General features: G+C 44.4%; 1 protein-coding gene across 2 annotated transcripts in view; it reads right to left on the reverse strand.

The window, feature by feature from the left end:
• The window catches only part of PCNX2 (pecanex 2), a gene marked incomplete at its 5' end in the record, with an annotated part of 286,590 nt that overhangs the window by 58,034 nt on the left and 203,283 nt on the right, over positions 1-25,273 (reverse strand). For both annotated transcript variants that reach the window (XM_080822822.1, XM_080822823.1), the window contains one exon: positions 21,503-21,632. In XM_080822822.1, the coding sequence (XP_080678948.1) occupies positions 21,503-21,632 (130 nt within the window). The remainder of the gene's footprint in view (positions 1-21,502; positions 21,633-25,273) is intronic.

Genomic DNA, 25,273 nt, shown 5'->3' on the forward strand with positions numbered 1-25,273 from the left:
GTCCGATGGCATAAACATCAATTCTGTTTGCTCAGAGAGAAAATGGGGGCTTGTATCTCACGCCTCAGTCTCCAGGGGGCTACAGAATGCTGGTACATGTTAGGTGTGTGTCTCTCTGCACGTACTCTTCCCAGCACCTGCCTGGCAAGTCCTTGTTCATTGCTAAGCAACATTGTCCTGAGGGCCACAGGCCAACAGTCTAGTCATAGGCCTTTCCGGATAGGTTGACTTACTCCAAAGCATCTTCCCTTATGTTAAAGTGGAATGCAAATAACTACGCTAGTTTCCACCCTTCAAATTTTGCTTTCTCACCTCCCTGATATGTCTCCCTAAGTCAAGCACCTTCTCTCTTACGCGGTTTCACTGGAGGCACTTAAATAATTTAACAGCAATTTAATTATACTGCTTCAAATTCCCATTTGTCAGCACACACAGACTATTTATGGGAGAATTATTCCTGTTTTCCTTTCAATGGGGAAGTGTGACTGGCTGGAATGAGAAGTTTGATGGGTGTCTGTTCATACAGCAAACCCAGAATGGAGTTATGGATGGACTGTTGTTCTATTCATGGGACAGGATGGCCTTGGAAAAATCTAGACAAAAGAAGGTAGCCAGAGCTGAAATAGAAGGACACCGTCACCTCTTTAATTGGACATAGACACAAGGTTCCTTCAGGTTTGTTTCGCATCTTTAATTTTTGCTGCCACTGACATACTGGTTCTCTCTAAGCAGCGCTGCTCTTCTGACAGCTGGGGCACCACGCGCCTCACATGACTTGGCAGGAGAGAAACTTCCTGAGGGCATAGGGTTGTACAGCTGGCATCGTGGGCTCTGCCTGAGGACAGACATTCAGGAACTGCCAACCTTGCTACCATCTGGGAGATATGGTCTAGTTCTGGTTCCCAGTACCTTAGGGATTGGCTGTTTGGGATCCCAAACTAAAGGCGGGAGGTCTTTTGGGCGGCTGGGTAGCACAGTTGGGTAAGCATCCAGCTCTTGCTTCTGGTGCAAGCCATGATCTCAGGGCTATGAGATGGAACCCTGTGGGGCTGCTTGGGATTCTTTCTCCCCCTGCCCCTCCCACTTGTGCACTCTTTCTCTCTCTCTCACATGAATAAATCTTTAAAAAAAAAAAAAAAAGGTGGGAGGGTCTTTGTCAGAGCAGCCACCTTTGATGGCCTGGGCTTTGATTTCTAACTCCACCTGAAGGTAGCAAAACAATGCTGAGTAGTGTCAGTGAAAGCCAGTTAAGGCAGAAGGCTGAAATAGTATCCAGAGTCTCATAACATAGTACCCAGAATCTTGTCCAGATTTCAATAGAAAATTACTTGTCATAATGCAAAGCAAGAAGATCTCAGAGTAAAAAATGACAATTAATAGATGCCAACACTTAGATAACAGAAATGAGAGAATTATCTGACAAAGATTTGGAATTAGTGTTCATAAAATTCTTCAATAAGCAATTAAGAATACTTTTGGAACAAAGGAAAAAATAGAATCTCAACCAAAAAAATAGAAAGTCAGCAAGGAAATAGAAGATACAAGAAGAACCAAATAGAAATTTTCTAAGTAAAAATATACAATAGAAGCAAATACAAAATAATGCAAAATATATGTGCAAAATAAAAAACTCAAAGGAAGGACTCAGTTCCAAAATGACAGAGAGCGAGAAATGAATTAATGAACTGGAAGATAGAACAATAAATAATCTGAACAAAGGAGAGAAAATAGATTGAAATAGTATAAACAGTCTCAGACACCTATGGGATTATGACAAAACATTTAACATTCTAGTCATCAGAGTTCCATAAGAAGAGGAGAAACTGGTGATAAACTCAAGGAAGTTCACACCAAGATACATCACAGTCAAGCATATACCAAGATAGAACATAACTGGGAACATAAAACTATTTTTTATGTTCAAAAAACAAATTTGTTTTAAAAACAAATTTTTAAAAACTGAAATAATACCAAGTGTATTTTCCAACCATAATGAACTCAAACTGGAAATCAATAACTGAAAGATAACAAGAAAATATTCAAACAGTTGCAAACTAAACAATACAATTCTTTTCATTTTTTTTTTTTTAAGATTAACTTGTTTATTTTAGAGAGAGACCACGTGCAACCATGAGGTAGAAGGATAGAGGGAGAGGGAAGGAGAATCCAAGAAGACTCCATGCTGAGCACAGAGCCCAAGGTGAGGCTTCCACGACCCTGGGATCATGACCTGAGCAGAAACCAAGGATTGGATGCTCAACTGACTTCACCATCAAGGTGTCCCAAACAACACAATTCTAAATAACCCATTTCAATGATAAAGTTTCAGTGGCAATGAAAATGAATTAAATTGAAAGAAAATGAAAACAGAACATATCAATACTGGTGAGACACAGCTAAATCGGTAGCAAACATTCACCAAGTACATACATAACAGAAGAGGAAAAGTCTCAAATTAATCTAATTTTCCACCTCAAGAATCTAGAAAAAGAGGAGCAAAAGAAACCCAAAGAAAGCATAAGGAAAAAAATAAGGAATAAAAATCAGTGAAATTGAAAACAAAATAAAAAATTGAGAAAAACATAGAACAGAGAACCAGTTCTTTGAAAATATCAATTAAGTTGACAAATCTCTAGCAAGCCTGACCTGCACATCATCCCCCAAAAGAGAAAGAGACAAAATTGTTTGTAATATATTGCCAACACTGCAGATATCAAAGGGATAATAGAAAACATTACAAACAATTTTGTATGACTAAATTTTATAATGTAGATGAAATGGACCAATTCCTCAAAAATCCCTAGCTGCTACAACTTACCTGTCAGGAAATAGATCATTTGAATAGCCCTGTACCTATTAAGGAAATTTAATTGGTAATCTAAAAACTCCTCAAATAAAACAATAAAATAAAATAAATAAACAAACAAATAAATAAATAAACAAAATAAATGAATAAAAAATAAAACAAATACTCAAGCACTGATGCTTTTACCAGGGAATTCTAACACATGTTTAAAAAAGAACAAACAGGGGTGCCTGGGTGGCTCAGTGGGTTAAAGCCTCTGCCTTCGGCTCAGGTCATGATCCCAGGACGCTGGGATCACCAGCAGGCTCACCAGGGAGCCTGCTTCCTCCTCTCTCTCTGCCTGCTTCTCTGCCTACTTGTGAACTCTGTCTGTCAAATAAATAAATAAAATCTTTTAAAAAGAACAAACACCTGTTATACACATTCATCTCCAGAAATTGCAAGAGGAAGAGACAATTCCCAATTTATTTTATGAAACTAGCATTACCCTGATACCAAAGCCTGGCAAAGATAGAATAAAGAAACAGTAAAACTACAGACAAATTCCAGGAGAGTAAGTCTGGTTTAGCATATGAAAATCAGTCAATGTAATCCATCATACTGACAGGCTAAAGAAGAAAAAAATCACATGATTGTTTCAATTTGTGCAGAAAAAAGTAGTTGACTAATTCACAACTAAAAAAAAAATATTCAGAAAAATGGGAATAGAAAAGAACTTCTTCACTTGATAAAGACCATCTACTAAAGAGTTGTAGCTAACATCACACTTAATGGTGAAAGACTGAATGCTTCCCCCATATGACTGGGAAGAATACAAATATGTCCATTTTAATAACTCTCATTCAACACCGTGCTAAAGTTCTCGCCAGTGCACTAAGAAAAGCAAGTAAAAGACACACACTTTTGAAAGAAATAAATAAAACAAAACAGTACATATTTGCTGATGACATGATTATTGACATAGAAGTTCCAAAGAATCTACAAAAAGAACACAAAACAAAACAAAAAACTAGACCAGTAAGTGAGCTCAGTTTGGTTTCAGGGTACAAGATAAGTGTACAAAAATGAAATGTATTTCTATGTACTAACAATGGACACCAAAATTTTTTAAAAATATATTTACAATCACTCAAAAAAAAGAGGAAATATTTAGGCTTTGTTAAATCTAACAAAACATATATGGGCTTGTACACTGAGTACAAGTATGCTGATTAAAGTAATAAAAGGAGCTCTAATTAAATGCAGAGATGTACCATATTCATGGATTGGAAAACTCAATATAGTAAAGATGCCAGTTCTTTCCAAACTGACATAAAGGTTTAGCATGATTTCTGTCAAAATTCCATAATATTTTTTGTAGACATTTAAGGAAGAGCACCAATGAAACAAAATATTTTCCAAAAAAATAGCAAAGGAGAGGATACTTCCCAGTTCATTTTATGAAGGTAGCATTATTCTGTTAACAAAACTAAGGACAGTACAAGAAAGAGAAGAGAAGAAAGAGAAGGAAAGAAGGAAGGAAGGTAGGGATGAAGGGAACAGGAGGGAGGGATGAGAAAGCTACAGAAAATTCCCCAAGAATTTAGATGTAAAAATATACATTTATAAATAGAAACTGTTCTAAAATATATATGGAAGGACAGGAAAATAATGATAGCTAAAACAATCTTGAAACAAAAAGAAGTGGGAATTAACTCAATTTCAAGGCTTATTATGTAACTTCAGTGATGAAGGCTATATAGGATTGGTGGAGGGAATTACACATAGATCAATGAAACAGAACAGAGAACCAAAAATAGACCCACACAAACTTATCCTACTTATTTCTTTTAAAAATATTTAGGTAAAATTTGTTTAACATAAAATTCATAATTTGACATTTCAAAGCAACAATGTATTGGTTTTTAATACTCTCACAATGTTGTGTGACCGTCACCACTACCTAATTCTGGAATACTTTTATTAGTCCCCAAAGAAACCTTATACCCATTAAGAAGTCACTCCCTGTTTATCCCTTTCTCCAGCCCCTGAGAACCACCAATCTGTTTTTTGTTTCTATGGATTTGCCTATTCCAACCATTTCATATAAATGGAATCACACTATATGCAGCATTTTGTGTTCAGTTTCTTTAGTTTTTCATAATGTTTTCAAAGTTCATCTATATTGTAGCATATACCAGAATTCCATTCTTTTTTATGGCTAAATAACATTCCATTGTATGATGTATGACATTTTGTTTGTCAATTCATCAGATAATGACATTTGTGTTATTTCCACTTTTGGGCTAGTACGAACAACGATTCTAGGAACATGAACTCCATGCACAAGTTTTTGTTTGAAAACCTTCTTTGAAATGTCCTTGGACGTATACTTCAGAGTGGAATTGTCTCTTCTTGATCATGTTCTTTGGTGTAAAAAGGTTTTAATTTCAATGATCTAATTTTTCTTTTGTTGCTTGTGACTTTGGTGTTTAAGAATTCACTGCAAATCCAAGAGTTTCACAGTTTCAGCTTCTTACACTCAAGTCTGAGTCATTTTGATTTATTTTTTATGTATGGTGTGATGTAAGAGTTCCACTGCATTCTTTGGCAAGTGGATATCCAGTTGTCCCAGCATTATTTGTTGAAAAGACTGTCCTTTCCCCCACTGAATGGTCTTGGCACTCTCGTGGAAAGTCAATTGACCACAGATGTACAAATTTATTCTTGGACTCTCGAGTCTACTCTATTAATCTATATGTCCACCCTTGTACCTGTAACACATTGTTTTGTAGTAACACTGTAACCTTACAGTAAGTTTCGAAATTGGGAAGTGTGAGTCCTCCAACTTCTGTTTCTAAAAATTGTTCTGGCTATTTCAGGGTCCCTTGAAATGTCATAGGAATTTTAGGAAACTTGTCTTTTTATATAAAAAAGGCAGCTGCAATTTTTGACAGGAATTAATTGAATCTGTAGACCAATCAGAGGAATACCACATTCTTAAGTCTTTAAATTGCTGAACATGGGATGTCTTTCCATTTATTTGTCTTCTTTCAACAATGTTTCTCGTTTTTGGTGTTCATGTTTTCCACTTCTAGCTCATCGGGGCTAATCTGTTAGCATACAGTAGTTTATAGAACGCGCTTGTAATCCTTTTATTTAGGTAAGGTTTGTAGTAATGTCTTCACTTTTATTTGTGATTATAGTAATTTGTCTTCTCTCATTTTTTCTTGGTCATTCTAAATAAAGATTTGTCAATCTTATCAATATTTTCAAAGAACCATTTTTTTGTGTGTCACCTATTCTCCCTATTGTTTATCTACTCTCCATTTCATCTGTTCCCATGCTAATCTTTATCATTCTCTGTTGTCTGTTTGCTTTGGGTTTACTTTGTTTTTCTTTTTCTACTCATTTAAGGTGGAAGGTTAGGTGAATGATTTGAGATTTTTCTTATTTTTTAATGTAAATATTTATAGGTCTGAATTTCCCTCTGATCACTGCTTTTGCTACATCCCATAAATTTTGATGTTATGTTTCCATTTTCTTCCATCAAAAAAAATTTTTTTTAAATTTTCTTGTCACTTCCTTCTTGACCCATTGGTTGTTTGAGACTGTTTTATTATTTTTTTTATTTTTTTTAAGATTTTATTTCTTTATCTGACAGAGAGAAATCACAGGTAGGCAGAAAGGCAGGCAGAGAGAGAGAGAGAGAGAGAGGGAAGCAGGCTCCCTGCTGAGCAGAAATCCTGATGCGGGACTCGATCCCAGGACACTGAGACCATGACCTGAGCTGAAGGCAGCGGCTTAACCCACTGAACCACCCAGGCGCCCCGAGACTGTTTTATTTGACACATATTTGGGGATTTTCCAAGTTTCCTCTTGCTGTTGATTTATAATTTCATTCCATTGTGGTTGGAGAACATATGTTGTGCAATTTCAATCCTTTTACATTTACTGAGGTTTGTTTTATGGTCTAGCACAGGGTCTATCATGGAGAAGAGTCCATGTGTCCTTGACAGGAAAGTCTTTTCAAAAACTTTTTCCTGAAAAATACTCTGTTAGGTGGATAAAAAGCATGGTACCTGGAGAAAGTATTTTCAAGCCACATATCCCACAAAGTACTAGTATCTAGAATATATAAAGAACTCTCAAAACTCAACAGTTTAAAAAAAAAACAACTAAAAAATAAGCACAAAACTTGAACAAACAGTTCCCTGAAGAGATTATACCAATGGCAAACATGCTCAGTAGAAGATGTTCAACATGATAAGTCATTAAGGAAATATAAACAAAAACCACTATGAGAGATCAGTATACACCTGTCAGGATGGCTAAAAGTAAGAATAGTAAAAATACCTGCCAAAGATCTGGTGAGACCGGATTTTTCATACATTGCTAAGGGGGAGGTAAAATGGCATACAGCTCCTCTAAGAAAGTTTGGCAGTTTCTTAAAACACTATCATATGACAATTGCAGTCCTAGGCAATTATCCCAGAGAAGTGAAAACTTGTGTTCACTCGAAATGTCCATAGCAGCTATATTCGTTATAGCCCCAAACTGAAAACACCACAGATGTCTGTCCTTCCAACAGGTGAGTTGTTTGATAAAGATACTGTGGTATATCCATACACTCGGTGTTAAAAAGGGGAAACTATTGACACATACAATGATTTGAATGACGTGCACTGAACTATGGGGAGTGAAAACAACTAATCCAGGGCATGGGTGGCTCAGTCAGTTAAGTGGCTCTTGATTTTGGCTCAGGTCAGGATCTCAGGGTCTTGAGATTGAGCCCCACCTGGGGCTCCAAGTTCAGAGGGAAGTCTGCTTGAGATTCTCTTTCCTCTCCCTCTGCCCTCCCCCCCCCCATCTCTCACTCTCTTTCTCTCACACTTCTCTCTCAAATAAATAAATAAGTCTTAAGAAAAAAAAAAGACAGCTAATCCCACAGGATAAATACTGTATGATTCCAGTCATATAACATTCTTGAAATGACAAGATTGCAAGAGTTGGAAAATGAATTGCTAGTTGATAAGAGAGCGCCTGGGTGGCTCAGTGGGTTAAAGCCTCTGCCTTTGGCTCAGGTCATGATCCCAGGGCTCTGGAATCGAGTCACGCATCGGGCTTTCTGCTCAGCAGGGAGTCTGCTTCCTTCCACTGCCCCCTCTGCCTGCCTCTCTACCTACTTGTGATCTCTGTCAAATAGATAAATAAAATCTTAAAAAAAATAGTTGATAGGAATTAAGAAGGCGGTAGCAGCAACAAGGATGAGCATGAGCTTATGGGAGGGACAACAGGAGAGATCTTTGTGGTGGCAGAAAAGCTCTGTATCTTGAATTTATCAACACCAATATTCTGATTGTGACAGTTTTGCAAGATGTTAACATCTATAAACTGGGTGAAGGTTATACGGGAGATCCTCTGTATTATTTCTTTCAACCGTACATGAATCAATAAAGAGAAAGAGCCTAAATTTTTTTTTAAATAAAAAAATGTCATAGCTAACAGCAGGCCTGAATTTAGTTACTGTAATAATAATCCATTCATGTGCAATTTTCATTTCTGATCCAAACTCGCTTACATTTCCAATTAAGATTGCTTCTCCCATTTCAGCCAGAAGAATTCAAGATTATCCAACATTTTAAATACAGGATATGAAATCCAACTACTCATTCACTGGAAGGTCATAAATATTTAGGGGGTGAAAAGTGTTTCTTCTCTTTCTGCAAACTCAACTAATAAAAACAGTAATAAAACCATTCGTGTTGCATGCAGTTGGACAAAGAGTCAGCCAAAGGGGGACTTGAACAATGAGAGATGCAGAGGATTATAATGGATTCGTAAAAATTAAATTATCAAGGAGGTACTGGGTTTTCCCCAGGTTTAACATGCTTGATTGAAGGTTTTGATGTCTGGGTGCTATAACCTTCCGGTAGCAAGAAGTCTGATGTCATTTATGCGACCGTGATCTAGAGTTGCGGGTGAAATTTCTCCTGGGAATGAAGACACATGTAGTTTGTTTTGTTTTGTTTTGTTTTGATTGGTGACCAGTGGAATGCACAGGATTTGCATGAAGATGAGCCCCCTGCCCAGCAAAAAGGACACACGGTCATCCTTGGCAATGAGCAGTCCCATCTGTGCAGGGGCGCATGCAGCCCTACGGCTTCCCTGAGGTCCTCCCGCTGGCATGGCTGCTTGTCTCAGGAAAGGCAGCAACGTGAGAAGACACCCTCTCTGAACACGCAACCATGAGCACACGGAGTTGTTTTGTCACCGAGGGATGTAGCACTTAATAAAAGCCCGCCCGCGTGCTCCCCGCTGAGACGAACTTCACTTTGCCTTTGCCGTTCTCGTCCCTTCCAGACCATGACGCGCTCCTCTGCTCACGTTCCATACCCTCAACACCGAAACTGCAATTGTAAGTCAATAAAACTGGATTTCTGTTTCTAACTTGGTTAATGACTTATTAACCTGTGTGAGGGGTGTAAAGGAGAGCGTTGCTTGATTCTGCTGATCCCCTGGTGTCTCTGTGCATACGATGGCAACTAAACATTGCACAGGACTTGAGGTAGGAAATTAAAATGCAGAGCTGTGCTGGTGACCACTAACCTACGCAAAATGAAACAAAGAATCCCTTTAACCTTGTGATGGGCCAGTCACCCCAGGGAGCGATGAGAGAACAGAAAAGGCTCTTGACATCCCTGCATCAGTATATTCGGGGATGGATTTTTCTGTAATGGGGAAAAAGGAATAGTCAAGTTTACCCTGAAAATGTTTTCCATATTGATTTTTCAAATACTGAAACGGTTTGTGTCTAGTCTCGGCTCCGGGAGCCCAAGGACAACACAGAGCAGATAAAATCGGTTCATTCGTCTCTCCCAGTTGTCCTGCATTTGCCCCAGCCTTTCCCCCGTTATTTTTGAAAATTTATTACTGCAGTACAGTTACCCACAATGTTATTTTGGTTTCAGGTGAACGACACAGTGATTCGACGATGCTCTACATTATACAATGCTCCCCACGATTAAGGGTAGTCCCCACACAGCATTATTACAATATTATTGACTTACTGACTATATTCCTGTACTTATGACTAAATGCTGTACTTTAAATCCCTGCAACTTATTTATTTTATCACTGGATGTTTGTACCTGTGAATTCCTTTTGCCTCTTTCACCCATTCCCCCCCATCTACCTCTTCTCTGGAAAACACCAGTTTGTTTTCGGCATTTATGAGACTATATGTTTTTTTATTTGTTTTTTTTTTTTTAATTTGCTCATTTGTTTTGCTCTTTAGAGTGCACATGTAAGTGAAATCGTATGACAGTTCTCTTTCTCTGACTTATTTCACTTAGCGTAATACCCTCTAGGCCCATCCACGTCATTGCAAGCAGCAAGAGCCCATTCTTTTTTAGGGCTGAGTAATATTCCACAATATGTATTTAGATCTAGATATATATAAGTAGAATATACATCTTCTGTATCCACTCATCAAAGGACACTTGGGCTGCTTCTGTATCTTGGCTATCATAAATGACACCATAAACATAAGGGTGCAGAAATCTCTTCAAAATGGTGCCAAAACAGGTTCTTCGACAATGGTAAGAAAACCTTCTCCCTGCTAGCTGCTCTTTACCCATGAGAACTCTACACAGAAATCAAGTGTTCTACCATTCAACTGCTTTTTAAAAACTTCATTTCTTACCCAATTTTCTTTAAAACCCACTAAGAACTTTCTCTCCTTCCTCTTCCCCAAACTTCAAAGTACATCTCTCTCCAAAGCCTTCCCTGACACTAGGAAATAAAGTTCCCACTCTATAACCTCTAAAACAAAGTCCTTTCTTCAATGTAACATAAGGAGGCATCATAAATGGAAAAGGAATATAATACATTAAATTAGCCTTATTTTTATCAGATAATAGATTTTTTTTTCTAATTCTCCTGCATGTGATTATTTTTCCGTCATTGGTCATTTTTCATCTATCTTGAAGGCGAGCATCAATCTACTTAAATGTTTACGGAGAGAAGCAAACATAGCAATCCAGACACAACAAAGTGTCATAAACCCTGTGAGTGGTGATGATGGCAGAACGTTCCCAAAGGGACAAGAAAAAAAAGAGTATGGCTTCCAAGTCCACGTAAAGTACTAATGTCATTAATCAGTTGGTACCACTGTGTACCATATGCGAAGCCTGGGCCAGGTCTCTTGGCTCTAGTAAAGTAGGACTAAAGTCAGTCATGGAAATATGCTCTGGAAACAAGACTAAAGGAGCCCCGCCTGATCACTAGAAGGCTAAGAAGTGAGTTTCCACCTAGACCCTCAAATGCACACATTCCCCGCGGCCCAAAGCGGCCTGCCCGCAGCCGACTCCATCGTCACAGGGAGAATGAGAACACACTGACCATGGCCGGCAACATCCATTTCGAGCATTGGCCGATCACAGGAAAGACCTAAAGTGCCCGAGGTTCTTGAGTTCTTGGGGGTTGAACTTCCATTAGACAGAGGTCGTGATCTACAACCCCCTGCACTATTGTATATGTGATCCAATGCAATAAAAGAGCTTGCAGATTTAGTGTGGACTTAAGAGCTATTTCCTGCCTTCCTTTGTTTGGAAGAAATCAGCCCGATCTCCAACACTTCCCTAAAAGCCGGAGAAGGACGCCCCCTGCCCTCACTCGCTGCAGTGAAAGGGGTTCTGCTCCACGCTGTTATTGACTTACACCCCTGAAACCATCCATCAACCTGACTCAGTCACAAAGCCTCGCTCCTGCGTGACCTTGAAGTGTAGAGTCAGCAGCCCCAGACAGCCGGGGAGCAGGTGGGCATGTTGGATTCCTTCCTGCAGGCACATGGTCAACCTCACTACTCTGCACTTTTCAAATTCTTTAACTGCTCAGCAAAATGTAACAGGACCCTGAGCAAAATTATGCAACACAGCATAATGAATAATAAGCTCGAACAGGGGCTATTTGAGAAATTCGCCGCCCTGGAGTTCCTCAAAAGCGTCATCCTTCTGGAATATATTTGCATAATAGCTCATCGCCACACCTGAAGTGTCAAACCTTACCCCTGGGTATGTGCGTGAGAGCTTTCTCAACCGTCAGCAAAACAGCACGATGGGGCCGAGTTCGTCATTTAGTTTCTCAGACACAACAGCTTTCAGACACAGACCAGAAATTCTGGTTGAGAAAAATCTGAGGCAGAGAAGGGATGTGGAAAACGAGCATCAGACACGGGGCATGTGAGCCGTGGAACCAGGGAAGGCTCAAAACTCCACATCTGCCACGGGGTCCTGGAGGCACCCCAGGGGACGCCCAGAACCTTCCCTGGCTTCAAGCCCAGTTAGAACCACAGCGTTCTGGCGATAAAGGTCTGACCTTCGTGCTGTCACTCCCCCAAAATAAAAGGTTGAGAGGAGGAACCCCTTCGATAAAAGCCATCCTTTGCTTTTACGATCGATTTCAAGTGGCAGAAAACCCAACTGGAAATGACTTAAGCAAAATATGGAATTAGCTGGCTTACACAGCCCAAAGCTCCACCAGGCCCAGCGGGACCCCACGGTCGAGGGTGCATCATCAGAAATCAGTCTCCGCGTCCCTTGCCCTGCATTCCTCTGTGTTTGCTGAATTCTCAGGCCAGTCTCGCTTTGTGGGGGTAAGAAGGCTGCCAGTGGCATTAGGACTGTGCCCCCACCACCACCACCACCGAGGCTGGGGAAAGAGAGGGTCTGTCTGACCCACACAGCTGCCTGCCCCAGGGGCTCCAGAACTCGCTGGGCCAGGCAGAAAACAACAGATCCCTGAGACTCTGGGCTGAGCTCTGTCTTTCCATTGCCCGGGCCCTTCGGCCACCATGTCACTTGCTTGTCTGTTTCTTACCTGAGGCCTAAGCTCCAGAGAAACATTGTATGCGGAGCTAAGCTCAGAGGGAAGAGAAACCAGACGTCGGCCCAGCACGGCTGCGCGTTCTCAGTCAGCCCCAAGTCCCAGCCGTTGGCAGAGCTTCATGGACACTGGACTCTTGAGCAATGTTTGGCTTCTCCGTCGGCCTTGACGCTTTCCTTTTACCATCCGTGACTAAGAACGTTCCCTGCTCGTATCTCTTTACTTCTTTCCTTCTGGGAAGTTTAGGACCTGGTCCATATTCCTACCCTGGCTGCCCCATGAGTCCCAGCACCCACTGTTTCCCCAGACGTGGCCCTGCGCTGGCTGAGCAGTGTCAGCCCCAAAACACGTCTGTCATCAGTCTCAAAGTGATTCCTAAGCATTTTTAAATCTCTTAAAATTCTCGAATTTATACGTGCGCCCAGACAAGCCTGCATTGTCCTCTCTGTGGAGGGAGATTCCTGAAGGCCTACCCATTGCTCTTGGGGGACGGAGGGCCTGTGTTCATGCCTTTCGCAGTTGTCTGGAGTTACTCAACACCCTGGAAAATGAAGGGCAAGTGATGGCCTCCAAGAGGAATTTTTCAGATCAGCCATTTAAAAAGAAAATTCACATCTTGAATGAGTCCGACCCCCTTTCTGGGCCTGAGATTGGATTCAGGACTGCAGGTGGTAACTCGGTGCCCACGAAGGGCCCGGAAGCCGTATTTCCGCTCTAATCTCATGGCTCGTCCTGGAAAGGAGGCTCACGGTGGTCGGTGATCACAGATTTCCCCGTGTGGGAGATCCCATGCTCACGCCTCCCGGCTCGGGCTCTGGAGCCGCTGAGGACCCGGGACGGAGGCAGCCCTGCTGAGAGCCACCCGCCACGCCCCCCGGACTGAAAGAAGCCACTTCTGGAGTCAGGCCCATTCAGGGAAGGGACCTCAGGGCCTGGGCGGCACTGCCTGTCCTTCCGACCCGGCTCCTCTTCTGAGCAGGGCATTTGTGACAGCTCCTTTCCAGTCCCTAGTGAACCCTCTAACGGATATCCACTGAATCGCCTATGGTGTGCGACGCATTTGAGAGGTTTGGGGACATAACGGAAAGCGTTCAAAGCTTGGACTCAGACCAGACCCGGTTTAAAGTCTTGGCTCGGCCACCGACTTGTCCTGTGACCTTGGGCAAGTCATTTAACTTCCTGAGTTTCCCTTTTCTGATCTGTGAAATGAGAAAAATGAAATTCGACTTCCAGAATGGGTATACGGGCGAGAATGCATATACTGGGGAAGGTGCGCAGCTGCCCAGTAAATACAAAATGAGGACTAGTGCTGCGCTACTCCACTACCCACGTAACCACCAGTAGTCATACCTTGGAGCCCAGCACAGGCCTAGGCATGGCTCCGAGTCTAACAGCCCTAAGACATCTGAAAAAGGAGCCTCAGGGCTTTTATCGCAGTATGTCCAGGCACTTTGTAAACATATCCAAATAAATTGTGGGGTAGCTTAATTGCAAGCTGAGATATGTAAATCCTACCCTGCATAATTGCACATTTTAATTATAGTGCTCCATTTTACTATTAACCCATAAGCCGAATAAGCTTGCTGCTTTGCTTTTGAGAAACTCCATGCTTTGCACAAAGATCTTACAAACCATGCTTAAAATAGCTCAGTGGGTAGAAAGCATCCAGAAAAATCTTCCCCATGGTGAAAAGGTAAAAATTAAATGCGTGTTGAGAACTTCTTTCTTTGACTGCCTTGCCCAAGTCAGACACACATGGCCTTGAGCATCCTCACTAACAAACCACGCGTGAAGACGGAGATGCTGGTGGGCTCCACATTGGGCTCCCTGCTCAGCGGGGAGCCTGCTTCTCCCTCTCTTCCCAACCTGTGCTCCCTGTCACTCTCTCTGTCTCTCAAACAATTAAAATCTTAATAAAAAAAATGGAACAAAGAAATGGACCTCTATGGGCTGGAATATGAAAGCCAATGATGGATCAAGAGTTGGTAAAGGAAATGTAAATTTTTTTTTTTTTTTTAAGATTTCATTTATTTATTTGAAGGAGAGAACGAACAAGCACAAGCATGCAGGGAGGCAGAGGAAGAAGAAAGAGACTCACCGTTAAGCAGGAAGCCCAATGTGGGGCCCGATCCCAGGACTCGGGAATTATCACCTGAGACAAAGGCACGCGCCTAAACGACTGAGCCACCCAGATGCCCCAGAAATGTAAATTCCTGATTTTCACTAAACCACACACATACGACTGGCATGATGAAGGCCTGGCTTGGCACCACTTTAGTAAAATAATTGAGAGGTTTTAGATTTTAGAAGGCGAAAATGAGAGCAGAGTATCTGGCTCACGGGAGGTCACATCTGTTGCGACCCGAGTAGACGGCATCTGGAACACGCTAGAGGGGAGGGTTAGAGGCCGTCCAGCAGATCTCTGGATGAGGGCGGCCAGGCTTCTGAGGTCTGCACCATTTAAAACACAGGTAGTGGGACACCTGGGTGGCTCTGTCGTTAAGCCCCTGCCTTGGGCTCAGGTCATGATCCCAGGGTCCTGGGTTTGAGTCCTGCATCAGGCTCCCTGCTCCTCGGGAAGCCTGCTTCTCCCTCTCCCACTCCCCCTGCTTGTGTTCTTGTTCTCACTATCTCTTTCTGTGTCAAATAAATAAAATCTTAAAAAAAAAAAAAAAAAAGACCACAGGTAGGGAAGGCTGTTGAGCCTGAGAGAGAGGGCAGTGAAGGGAGAGCGCTGTCTTCCAAGCAGTGAAGGGTGGGATACGCAGGAGGCACGAGGATGCTGGTTGCTCTGGCAAGAGCAGGTGCATCCAGGTGACTGTAGCATCCAGGTGAGGACACAAGGAACAGATCCGGCACAGGGGAAAGCCCGCAGCCCCGGCAGACGAAGCTCACCGAGGGCTGCCTAAGAAGGCACAAGGGCGGCTCCGCCCAGAGTAGAAGATGCTGGAGGACTCCCTTCCATGAGCGGCACGAGGGGGATTCGGTAACTCCAAGGGCCCGTGCTAGCCTTGCTTCTGTATTCCAAACCCACGACGGCACTGGGAAGCAACACAGTAAGATGCACAGGAGCCCACAGAGACTAGTTGAATTATTTTGATCATATAGTCTGTCTTTTGATAAACCACAAAATAGTGATGCTTTAGAGATGTTTTTCAACTCAGGCAACTCTGCTGCTCAAAGCACAGGACCGGCTCTGTGACGGGGTAAGACATCAAAAGAAACACAGCGCTTAAAGGCGAAGACAAATATTTAAGGGGCATGTGACAGCGTGCTGTCTGTGGATTTGAGGTCACATGGTCTACACGTGTGTCTTTTCACTGGTTGGTACGATGGTGCTCTGCCATTTCAGAAAGGATTTCTGATATAGGTTGCAAGGATGTATGAAATGTGCTTTGACATAACTGAATTAAAAGTCAAATGAGAGAAGATAGAAATATAGGGAAGGGGAACAAAATGGGACAGGATTAAGGATAAAATCGCTGTACATAGAAATGGCCTGTGCATTTACCACAGTGAACCATGTCTTGCTCAGTATTTGTGACTTCTGGAGGGGTGGAGAGCCAGCCACCCCATTTTACAGATGAGTTAACCAAGGCTCACAGACTGACTGATTTCCCAAACACTTAACCAGGCGTATGAGCCGGGACTTCAATCGAGATCTGACAGACAACAAAGCTCACACTTTCTGACAAATGACCACTGCTGCAGGGAGAGCTGAGGGTTAAGTAATGCTGATTATCTTCTCGCTAACTAGACTGGGACCAAGGACATGGAATAGAGCAGGGTGTTTCTGCAGACCAATTGAAAAGAGTGACTCCTGTTGTTAGAACCTAGCACGGTGCCCTCATGTAGATGCCTAGTGCTCATTTGTGGAGGATGATGCCCAGAATGATTTAACATTTTATTTTATTTTTAAAGATTTTATTCATCTGAGAGAGAGAGAGAGACAGAGAGAGCAAAAGCCAGTGTGGGTGTGGGGAGGCAGGAGGAGGAGAGGGACCAGCAGATTCTCTGCTGAGTGTAGAGCCGGACACAGGGCTTGATCCCAGGACCCTGGGATCATGACCCGAGCTGAAGGCAGACGCTTAACTGACTGAGCATCCAGATGCCCCTGATTTAACAGTTTTTTAAAAGATTTTATTTGTTTATTTGACAGACAAGAGATCACAGGTAGGCAGAGAGGCAGGCAGAGAGAGAGGAGGAGGAAACAGGCTCCCTGCTGAGCAGAGAGCCCGATGCAGGGCTCAATCCCAGGACCCTGAGATCATGACCTGAGCCGAAGGCAGAGGCTTAACCCATTGAGCCACCCAGGCGCCCCTGATTTAACATTTTAAAACCAATCTGGAGAATGTGATAGAAATGTAACTTCCATGAAAGCCATACTAGCCTTTCAGGTGCTTGTTCTATGCGTCTCCTCACAGTGATGGTGTTTAACATCTTATACAGGACTTCTGATCTATCCAAACAAACTCATTATTAATGGAACTTTTCGTTCATTAGGGCTAAAGATAGTTAACTTCTTTAGGACTAAGATACTTGCTGGGATAACCAAAAACACGAATCAGTATTTCTAACCTAAACATCTGTCTCATGACAAAGTTTGGTTATTGAGTGATTGTTTATATGCAAGAAGAAGGGTGATATATCATAATAGCAGAATGTTTCTATCATAAGGGGATTTATACACACAAGGCACATTACAATTTATAAATTACAGTGCATTTGTTGCCGTTGCCTGTAATTTAAGTGGAGACCCCAGGCAGAGCTCATCAAGACAGATTTTTAAGACCTTATTAGTCGAGAGAGCATCAGTTTAACAGGGAACTTCCTAACACTGGCAAATGAGACCCAGGTGAAGATCTCCTTTCCGTTTTATACACTATCCCGGGACTCAATTCGTTTAAGAACTAGAGAACACCTACTATGCGCATAGCCTCTCAGGAACACAAGATGAAAAAGAAACAGGTCTAGACTAGGTGATAAGTATCGTCTCTGCCAATCCTGGGTAGAGTTTGCTGATGGCCACAGGCTGATTCATCTTCCAAAGATGGTGGCTATAATGTCTCTCAACTCGAAGGCCTCCTGAACCTAATCCTCCTTGATTCCATCAAGAGGTGGAATCTGGGTGGGTGTGGGTGAATGGGAATTGGAGAGGTCCCGGGGGCGGGAAGGACACTTAGGTGGAGGGCACAGCCCAAGGCAAGGCTTGGGATGAAAAAGCCACAATACATGAGGTATGACAGAACGTTTTGGGTAATAAGCTGGAAATTGAGGAGGGTCTAGACCTGTGCTGTCCATCGTGGTAGTCTCTAGACACATGTGGCTATGGAAATTTAATTCATGACAATTAAATAGAAGAAGTAAAAATTCAGGGGATGACTGGGAGCTTCAGTGCATTATGTGTCTGACTCCTGATTTCGGATCAGGTCATGATCTCCGGATTGTGAGATCGAGCCCTGCATCAGGCTCCTGGCTGGGCAAGGAACCTGCTTGAGATTCCCTCTCTCCCCGTCCCTCTGCTCCTCCCCTCCCCGGGCTCTCTCTCTCTAAGAGAAAAAAAATAAAAAGGTAAAAATTCGGTTCCTCAGTCACATTAGCCCCATTTCATTTCAAATGGTCACTAGCCATGCAGGGGCAGGAGGGCCACCATGCTGGACCGTGCCGGCGCCCAGCATTCCCAGCGCTGCAGAGCTCCTTACTTGACAGGGCAGGACCAGGTGGCATTTCTTCTCCTCAGGCAGCTACGAGCCACCACAGGCCTCTGGGGCAGCACGGAACCTGGTGCTATACGTGCAGAACTGACCAGAGCGCAGGGGAGTCTGGAGGGCAGAGGACACATGTGTGTCCCCGAGAGAAGCAGTGTTGGGGAACAGGAAGCCTGTGGATCTCGAGACAGCCCAGGTGGGGGGAAACAGATCGGCCTGGAAATCACCAGGCGGCTGGTGATTTACTTACTAGTTCCTTAGGGGACTGAAATGGTTTCATGGGGCACCTGTGGCTCCGTCGATGAGGCATCTGCCTTCGGCTCAGGTCTTGATCCAAGGGTCTTGGGATCGAGTCCCACATTGGGCTCCCTGCTCAGCGGGGAGTCTGCTTCTCCCTCTCCCTCTGCCCTTCCCCTGCTTGTGCTCTCTCTCTTTCTCTCAAATAAATACATGAAATCTTTAAAAAATATATAAAATGGTTTCATTGGTGCTGGGCTCACTGGAGACTTGCAGGAACAAAGTCAGCTTTCAAAGGGCTGAGAGAAAGCCTGGAGGACTGGGAAGGCTGGGAGAGCAAGGCAGCAGGGGTGAAGAGGGAGAGGAGGCCCAGGAGAGGGGACTGCGAGTGCAGGGGCCCACAGCCCAGGCAGGGGGTGGCATGCTGGGGTACCCTCCGGCAGCATGTGCCCCACCCCCAACTCCAGAGGAAGAGGATCTCTGATCGGCCTTTGAAAGCCAGGGGATGAGTAGTAACCAACTCCACAGAATCGAAGACCCGGTAACCAAGTGCTCCCTTGTAGGCAGTGGGACAGCAACAGAGATGCTCTCCAGCCAGAAACCAGGCAGGCAGTCATTACCATTTGAAATAAAAACCAAAGGTTTAAAGATAGTCAGAATGAGCTTTCCAGAGCCTTTGCAGGGATCCAGATGAGATTTCCTGCCATTTCCTCTCCTGATACCCACCTCTTACTGTCCAGAATTCCATCACTGATCTTTTAAGCAGCTGGGCACGGGGCTCCGTGTTCTGATGTCCCACAAGGCGACCAGCCTGGGTTTTGCATCAGGAACTTTTTCTCCCAGCGGCACTGAACATTTTCCCCGACTTGGCCCCTTCAGAGAGACCTCGTAAAGGCTGGACAGCCTTCTACATGCCTGCAGACCCCGCCCCACCCATAGCCAGGCCGAGCGAAGGCAGACCCCTCCCGCACGTAAAAGCACTCAACTGAGTTCGCAGTGGCTCACCACAGAATCAACTATTTGTGATACAGAGTAAGGAAATGGGGACCCTGCTCTAGAGGCCCATACACGCAAGGAGCCCCCAGAAGCCGATGGTTCAAGAACAAGACTGAAACCATCAAGTGGAGAAACTGAGCAAACAGGGACGTCCAGGAGCACCGTGCTCCCCACGTGGGTTAGGAGACCACCTGGCACTTAAACTCCCCCCAGAGCTTGTCCCCGCCCCCTTCCTGTCAGGGACCCTTAAAGCTCTGTCCAGCTCAATGGGGATGCATCTTGCTTATGTCAGATTCCAGGCCAGAAAGACCGACCGGCTCCTAATTTATCTGAGACTAGGAGACAAAAAGGAAATCTCTTGTAGTAACGATCAAGTTGAAACAATCTTGCACTTTCCTGCATGGTTAAGAGCAAAGGCATTGCAGAGTCCTCTTAGTTACAAGTGTAAATGCCGTTTTCAGAGCTCCAAAAAGATACCCCAAATTGTCTTCCCCTAAGGAAACTGAAAGTAACAAGCCCATGCCTGTCATTTTCTTTTATGCTCTGGGTCTGTAAATATGCACGGCTTCTCCTTAAACACACACAAAAGAGGACTCGTGCGTCTGTGCGAAATTTCACACAGGTGCTCGTACTACAAAAATCCCACCTTTCTTGAATATGAGGAACGTGCCAGAGGGTCTCCCCACCACGTCCTGGCCTCCCAGCCCTGGCCCCACAGGGACTTCCAGGCACAACAGAGAAGAATCATAACAGCGCAGGCTCGCATGGGGCTCTATGTATATGAACCCATTTTCTCTTCACAGCAAGTGGGTGAAGTAGGTCCCCTCATTTTGCCCCCATTTTACAGAAGAGGAGAGAGAGACCTGAGGTCACCAGCGTTAAGTGGTAGAGGTGAGACGTGAGCCCAGGCGGGCAGGCGCCCCAGGCTGAGTTTTAATTACTCCCCCGTACTGCCCATCCCACAAGGGTGTGATTTTATGGTCGCAGGAACCCTCGAAGGGGAGAAACAGAAACCACAGACCTCCTACGTCAGTGGTGTCTTGTACAGGACATCGAGAGCGCACCGTCAAGGGCCCGAGTCATGCAAAATGTCACGTCGATAATACCGTGGAGGGTGGACTGGGTTTATGGGACTCAGCACAGGTTCGACTATAAGTTAGGGGAGGGGTTCTGGAACAGTCCTTCTCCTCTGCCCCAGTTGAAGATGGACCGGCTCACCGGCGCTCTCCACGCCACCTGTCCGCAGCTCCTTCCCCTCACTCCCCCAAGCCCTCAGGAGTTCTAGAAAATTAGCTGGTGGAGGATGACTCCTGACTCTGCTTTCACGCCTTCCCTTCAGAAGTAGGCGCCCCCACTGCATCACTGTTTGCTGGAGGAAGTTTGTGACTGGCCAGGCCACGTAGTCAAGAAAAGACATAAATAACTTCTGCAAGTTGAACGGCGCTCTGGAACACCTGGTGTTCTCCGTCATGTTGAGCTGTGAAGTGTGCACGCTTGCACGCAACACGCACACTCAGGATGCTCACGGAAGGTACAGCCAAGAGGGGACACGTGCCATCCAGGGGCAATGCCCGCCGGGGACTCCCTCAACAACCTTTCTGAGGGCAAATGCCAATACTCGGCAGAGGGAACTCATTTTTCCTGCGCGACCAGTGAAAGCCGGGCTGGTACCCGACAGCAGACCTGCGATCAGACCCATTCGGTTCGAAGCCCCTCCACCCCAATCCCACCCCCAGTGCTGAGCGATGAACGAAGGAAGCCCCCCGGGGACACACTCAGCCCCCAGCCGCTGGCGAGGCATGAAGGCGGAGCCTTGACACGAGGAAGATCAAGGAGCGTCGGGAAGCATGAATTTTAGCAAAGCACGTTAGCATCAACTTTAGGATCTTACTTGTAGTTTTTCTCCCAGAATTTCACTGGCCTGACATAGGAGGTGATGAAAATGACACTCCCGAGGAACGGGCTCAGTGGGGTAGAGAAGATGGAGGTGATCATCGTCTGAAAGAAAAGCATGGCGGAATCTGAGAATTCTGAGTTAAGGCAAAAAAAAAAAAAAAACCCAAAAAACAAAAAACACCACTTTTTTCAGTGTTATTATGTATTGAAATATTATTTCAGGTTTTGACTTGTTTATAGGAAAGCTGTTTTCTCGCCAAGGAAAGAAAAGACGGCATGCACGTGATCTCTCTGTGTACCGAGTCAGGAATATAAAACTTTCAGTAGGATCCCGCTAGGTCTCATTTCGCCAGCATGAAAACCAAATGATTCTCGTAAAAATCCCAGCAGTCTCAGGGTGATTTATGGCAAAGATGTAATATCCGAGGTTTGAAAAGAACAGTCTCTTTTTACTAGGGCATCATTAGTGGAGCAAAACGCACTGTGCTACATTTGCTAAAGTATTAAGTAGCTTTATAAATAATTAAAATTAAATTACACGTTTTAGAAGAAATAAATACCATTGAGTGAGAAGGTAGCATCTCTGTTTCTCAAAGACTCTCTACCCACTATTCAAAAAAGTATGTTCTTTATGATATGTTGAACACTGATGGCTCGAGTCATATCTGCTTTACAAGCTAGAACTGTAGTCACATGAACTCACAGCATGTTACACGCTGTATGGGTTTCTCACTTACTGGTGGGACTCACTCTGATACACCCTGGTTGATCAGAAACATAACCGTCCAACATTAAAATCAGTACTGCTGCCATACTTTGATGAAGACCAATGAACTGATCTCTAGAAATCTGAGGAAGGGGCCCAGAGGGCTGGTCCCTCCCCAGTCTCTCTCCATCACTGCTCCTAGCTGCCAATCTCGTGTCCCCGTGGTGCATGGATGATGGTGCGACCCATGGTTGAGGTGGCAGAGGCCAACGCGGTGCCAGACTGTCCAGGGCTTACACAGGCACCTTGTTCCTTGTCCCTTGTCCCTGCAGGTGGGGGCTCGGAGCGTCCCCCTACCGGTCTGATCTGATGTCCTACCGGGCTGATCTTCCCACCTGGAAGAGGGCTTTCTCTCGGCTGCACAAATGGAGGTCTTATTTCTTTAGCCTGTGTTCTGAAAGTTCTGGCACAAAATAAGAAAGGAATGCCTGGCACAGACAGTTAGACTCTATGTGTCATTGACCGTCAGGACATAGAAGTGACCCAAGCATTGGGACGCTTTCATTCCCTCTCAGCCACGTGCTGGCGGAGGGGTGGCCATGGGGAGCTCACCGCCCGTTTACAGATAAATCCAGAAGAGGAGAGCCTTGTGTGGTTGCAGGCACATCCCCAGGTATTTTCAAAGACTTTAGCTCAGAGTTTTGCTTCAGGAATAACTGTATCTTTATTTTATTTTTTTTTCAACTAGCTATTTCCTTCCAAGCAACTCCAGGAGGGAACTGACACGGCCACCATTAATAATCCATTCTGGTGCTGATTTGTTTGGGTATCAAACAGATCTCTATGGTGCTACAGTCTGCATCCAATCCCTTTTATTTTGACCTGGGTTCACACACAGAGCTACAGAACAACGAGCTGCTGTGAGATCTGTCACCGCCATCCGTTTTCTCTTCATCGGAAAGCTGAAAATACCGAAACACCGGGTCACAAAACGCACCAAATAAACCATGGCCCTTGTCTCGGGAAGAAAAGGGACCTGCACAGGGGATGTCATGGAGTAAAGGTACTGAAAGAAATGTGAGAAGGCAGAGCCACGGGAGGGATTTCTCCGGTGGGAGGAGGGCTGGTGGGGGGTGTTGCAGAAAAACCAGGACAAAGCCCCACGGAGCTGGGGCTGGGCGGCCTCCCGGAGAGGCTGGCCCTGCTCTTGCCGTCGATTTTACGTGTTTCCCCCCAAGAGTATATCGTCCATTTCTCAAACACCAGATGCAATTAGCCAGAAGCTACGTCAGGAAAGCTGTGTGAAGCTGCAAATGAAGTTCAATGTGCTGGGAAAGGAAACACAGTTTAACAGGTCCCAGGTAGGGCAGACGTGGATAGGTGGCCTCGGAAGTTGTTTTATTTAGGGGGAGGTCGATAAAGAAATGCAGCACGCTCGGGCCAGATATGAAAGCCTGTGGCTCTAGCTGCTTGGGCAACGCCAGGAAAGGGGACTCCAATGAGAGCCCGCGTGGGGAGCCCTCTTGGTTTCTTTCCCATGGGGACAGGGTGATTCGGTCAAAAGCTTGCCATAGCGTCCATTTAAAATGAAAACATCTACGTCAGCCCTTAGAGTTTAGAAACAAATCATCCGCAGCCCAAGAGGATATTCCAAAGAGAAATTCCGCAGGCTTCCCAGTACACACGTCTAACAGAAATGATCTGGCTGTGCCTGCATAACTACTAAGAGACAGTGGTCTTGCACGGTCTGTACACACAGCAAAAGGGGGAGCGTTCGCGTCCCTCCCTGGAGGTTACCAGCTCAGACACTAAGAGAGGCTACCAGGGGAGAGATGTGCTAGTACTGGAAAAAGCAATTTACTAAACAGTGCCCCGCTGGCCTGAATGCTAATTCACTTCCAAAATGGAGCAAATTAGTCCCTTCCTGATGCCAGGATTGAACCCACAGCTTCTTAATAGAATGATAAAATAATTAACATTTCAGAATTAGCCAAGATCCAGGCCTGGCGCTTAGGAACCTCAGAGCTTGGTCTTGACAGCATATACACTGGGTTTTCTAAACAATTTCTCTCATTGTGTTCGGAATGGAACAACGTTGGCTTCTAGATAACCGGTATCTACCTTTACAACTAATCAAGGATGGGAAGGTGTCCTGGGATAAGGGGGAGGGGGTGACAGGTCCTGTCAGCTGTCACAAGACTGCAGTCGTCAGGCTCTGAGGTCACTTGGAAGGCTCTGTATCTTGGGGGCGGGGGAGTGGATGTCACTATCAGGCGCAGGTTTAGGAACAAAAACACAGGGACCCATCAAGGGTCCTCAAACAGAGCCATCAAACGCCCAATGAAATCTACATCTCAGATGTTCAATTTCTTGAGAACAAGTCCGCCCACCAAGAAAACACTTAGATTTAACAAGCGCCATGTGCCATGTGACGTAGACACTAAAGCCGTTTTTATTCTTAGAGATGTTAAGTACCAGATACAAAGTGCTTGTGCGCGAACCCTCAGCACACCAACAGGTCAGGTAATTGAAAGTTATGGTTCCCAGAAGGGTCCTAACTCAGCTGCGGAACCACAAGGAGTAATTAGCATCGCTGAACTCACCTAACGAGGCATAAACAGTCACAAGAAATGCTACAGATCTGCGTGGGACCGAAGTTAGGATTAAACTGGGAATCATAACTTCGAGTTTCACATTCTTTGTGCAGCTCCTTGACCACAAATTTGCATCACCCCATAGTTCTCATTCAATAAACGGGCTTTCAACTCTAGGTAGGATGCCTGAGACGCACTTCAGAAATAAAAAAACTATCAACTCTCTTTGAGCTTGCTGTCTTTGTTTTAAAGGGGTCTTTAGAAAAACCAAAATTACTGGTATTGTAGAAAATGATTGCAGTTCGAGGGAAAAAGTGGCAGAGGAGCTCGCTCACACTTTGCAGTTTTTTCTTCATTAGCTTGTTCTGCCAAATAACCTTGGAACATTTCAGAAATATCAATGCGGGTCTAAGAATAGGAGCACAGGACACCGTGTGTTGTAAGGCCAGCTCCTGGTATGCTTGAA

This window comes from Martes martes (genome assembly GCF_963455335.1).
Source record: "Martes martes genome assembly, chromosome: 14".
Lineage (NCBI taxonomy): Eukaryota > Metazoa > Chordata > Mammalia > Carnivora > Mustelidae > Martes > Martes martes.